At 53.1% G+C, this 1,790-nt stretch overlaps 1 protein-coding gene across 1 annotated transcript in view; it reads right to left on the reverse strand.

Annotated features, from left to right (window-relative positions):
• BRD9 (bromodomain containing 9) overlaps positions 1-1,790 on the reverse strand; it is a 33,682-nt gene that overhangs the window by 27,323 nt on the left and 4,569 nt on the right. The window contains exon 4 of the mRNA XM_023734819.1: positions 960-1,316. Within this exon, the coding sequence (XP_023590587.1) occupies positions 960-1,316 (357 nt within the window). The remainder of the gene's footprint in view (positions 1-959; positions 1,317-1,790) is intronic.

The following is a 1,790-nucleotide window of genomic DNA, read 5'->3' on the forward strand; positions in this document are numbered from 1 at the left end:
CACCATTCTTCAAGCTGTCATTCCCAGCATAGTAGACCATATGATTGTCCGATTCAAAACGGCCAATATGATTCCACTTCAGCTCATTAATGCCCGGGACATCGATGTTTATACATTCCATTTCATTTTTGATGATTTCCAATTTTCCTAGATTCATACTTCATACATTCTACGTTCTAATTATTAATGGATGTTTGCAGCTGTTTCTTCTTATTTTGAGTCACGCCACATCAGTAAATGAAGGTCGCAAAAGCTTGACTCCATCCACATCATTAAAGTGGACTTCCCCAGTATTTAAAGTGTCTTCCAACCTGGGGGGCTCATCTTCTGGCAATGTGTCAGACAATGTTCCACTGCTATTCATAAGGTTTTTACTGGCTAATTTTTTTCAGAAGTAGACCACCAGGTCCTCTTCCTAGTCTGTCTTAGTCTGGAAGCTCAGCTGAAACCTATCTACCATGGGTAACACCGGTGGTATTTGAATGCTGGTAGCATAGCTTCCAGCATCAAAGCAACATGCAAGCCCCCACTGTACGACACACTGACGGACACGAAACCACCAGTAGCGTGAAGGAAAGGCTTCTCAGGACTGCACACTCTCCCTGAACATCATACACCGCACACAAGCCACGTGACAGAAACAAATACCAGAGTAGCACCTGCTGATACAATAGTTCTCAGACCCCATACGTAAAGCAGAAATTGTTTTGTTTATGCCAGACACAAAACTGCCAACACAGCTAAACCAGGGTTGACAAATGTCTTCTGTGAAGGCTGGAGAGAAGACATTCAGGCTTCGTGGGTCGCACAGTCGATCTCTGCTGCGTGTTTTTTTGTTTGTTTCTTTTCAAAAGCCCTTAAAAACATATAAACCGTACCTAGCTAACGAGTTGTGAAGGGACAAGGGGACACGAGGCAAAACCCAGAGATACGAGTCAGCCCCGTTCCTGAAAACTGACCTCACAGACACGCAGCAGTGACGTGTCCACATGTCCCCAATGCAGGCCTCACAGACACACAGTGTTGACGGGTCCTCCACAAGAGCCCTGCAGACAAGCAGTGCCGACGGGTCCCCCACAAGGGCCTCGCAGACATGCAGCGCTGACGGGTCCCTGACAAGGGCCTCGCAGACAAGCAGTGCCAACGGGTCCCCCACAAGGGCCTCGCAGACATGCAGTGCTGACGGGTCCCTGACAAGGGCCTCGCAGACAGGCAGTGCTGACAGGTCCCCCACAAGGGCCTCGCAGACATGCAGCTCTGACGGGTCCCCCACAAGGACCTCGCAGACACAGTGCTGACGCGTCCCCCACAAGGGCCTTGCAGACACACAGCTCTGACAGGTCTCCCACAAGGGCCTCGCAGACACAGTGCTTACGGATCCTCCACAAGGGCCTCACAGACACAGTTCCGACAGGTCCCCAAAGGTCCTCGCACACGCGCAGCTCTAACAGGTCCCCACAGGCCCTTGCACATACGCAGCTCTGACAGGTCCCCACAGGCCCTCAGACACAGCCCTGCTGAGTCCCCACAGGTCCTCACAGACACAGCCCCGCCGGGTCCCCATAGGCACTTACAGACACAGCTCTGACAGGTCCCCACAGGCCCTCGCACACGCGCAGCTCTGACAGGTCCCCACAGGCCCTCACAGACAGAGCTCTGACAGGTCCCCACGGGCCCTCACAGACACAGCCCTGCCGGGTCCCCACAGGCCCTCAAAGACACAGCTCTAACAGGTCCCCAAAGGCCCCCACAGACACAGCTCTGACAGGTCCCCAAAGGCCCTCATGGAC

This window comes from Trichechus manatus, unplaced genomic scaffold (genome assembly GCF_000243295.1).
Source record: "Trichechus manatus latirostris isolate Lorelei unplaced genomic scaffold, TriManLat1.0 scaffold00072, whole genome shotgun sequence".
NCBI classification, from domain to species: Eukaryota; Metazoa; Chordata; class Mammalia; order Sirenia; family Trichechidae; genus Trichechus; species Trichechus manatus.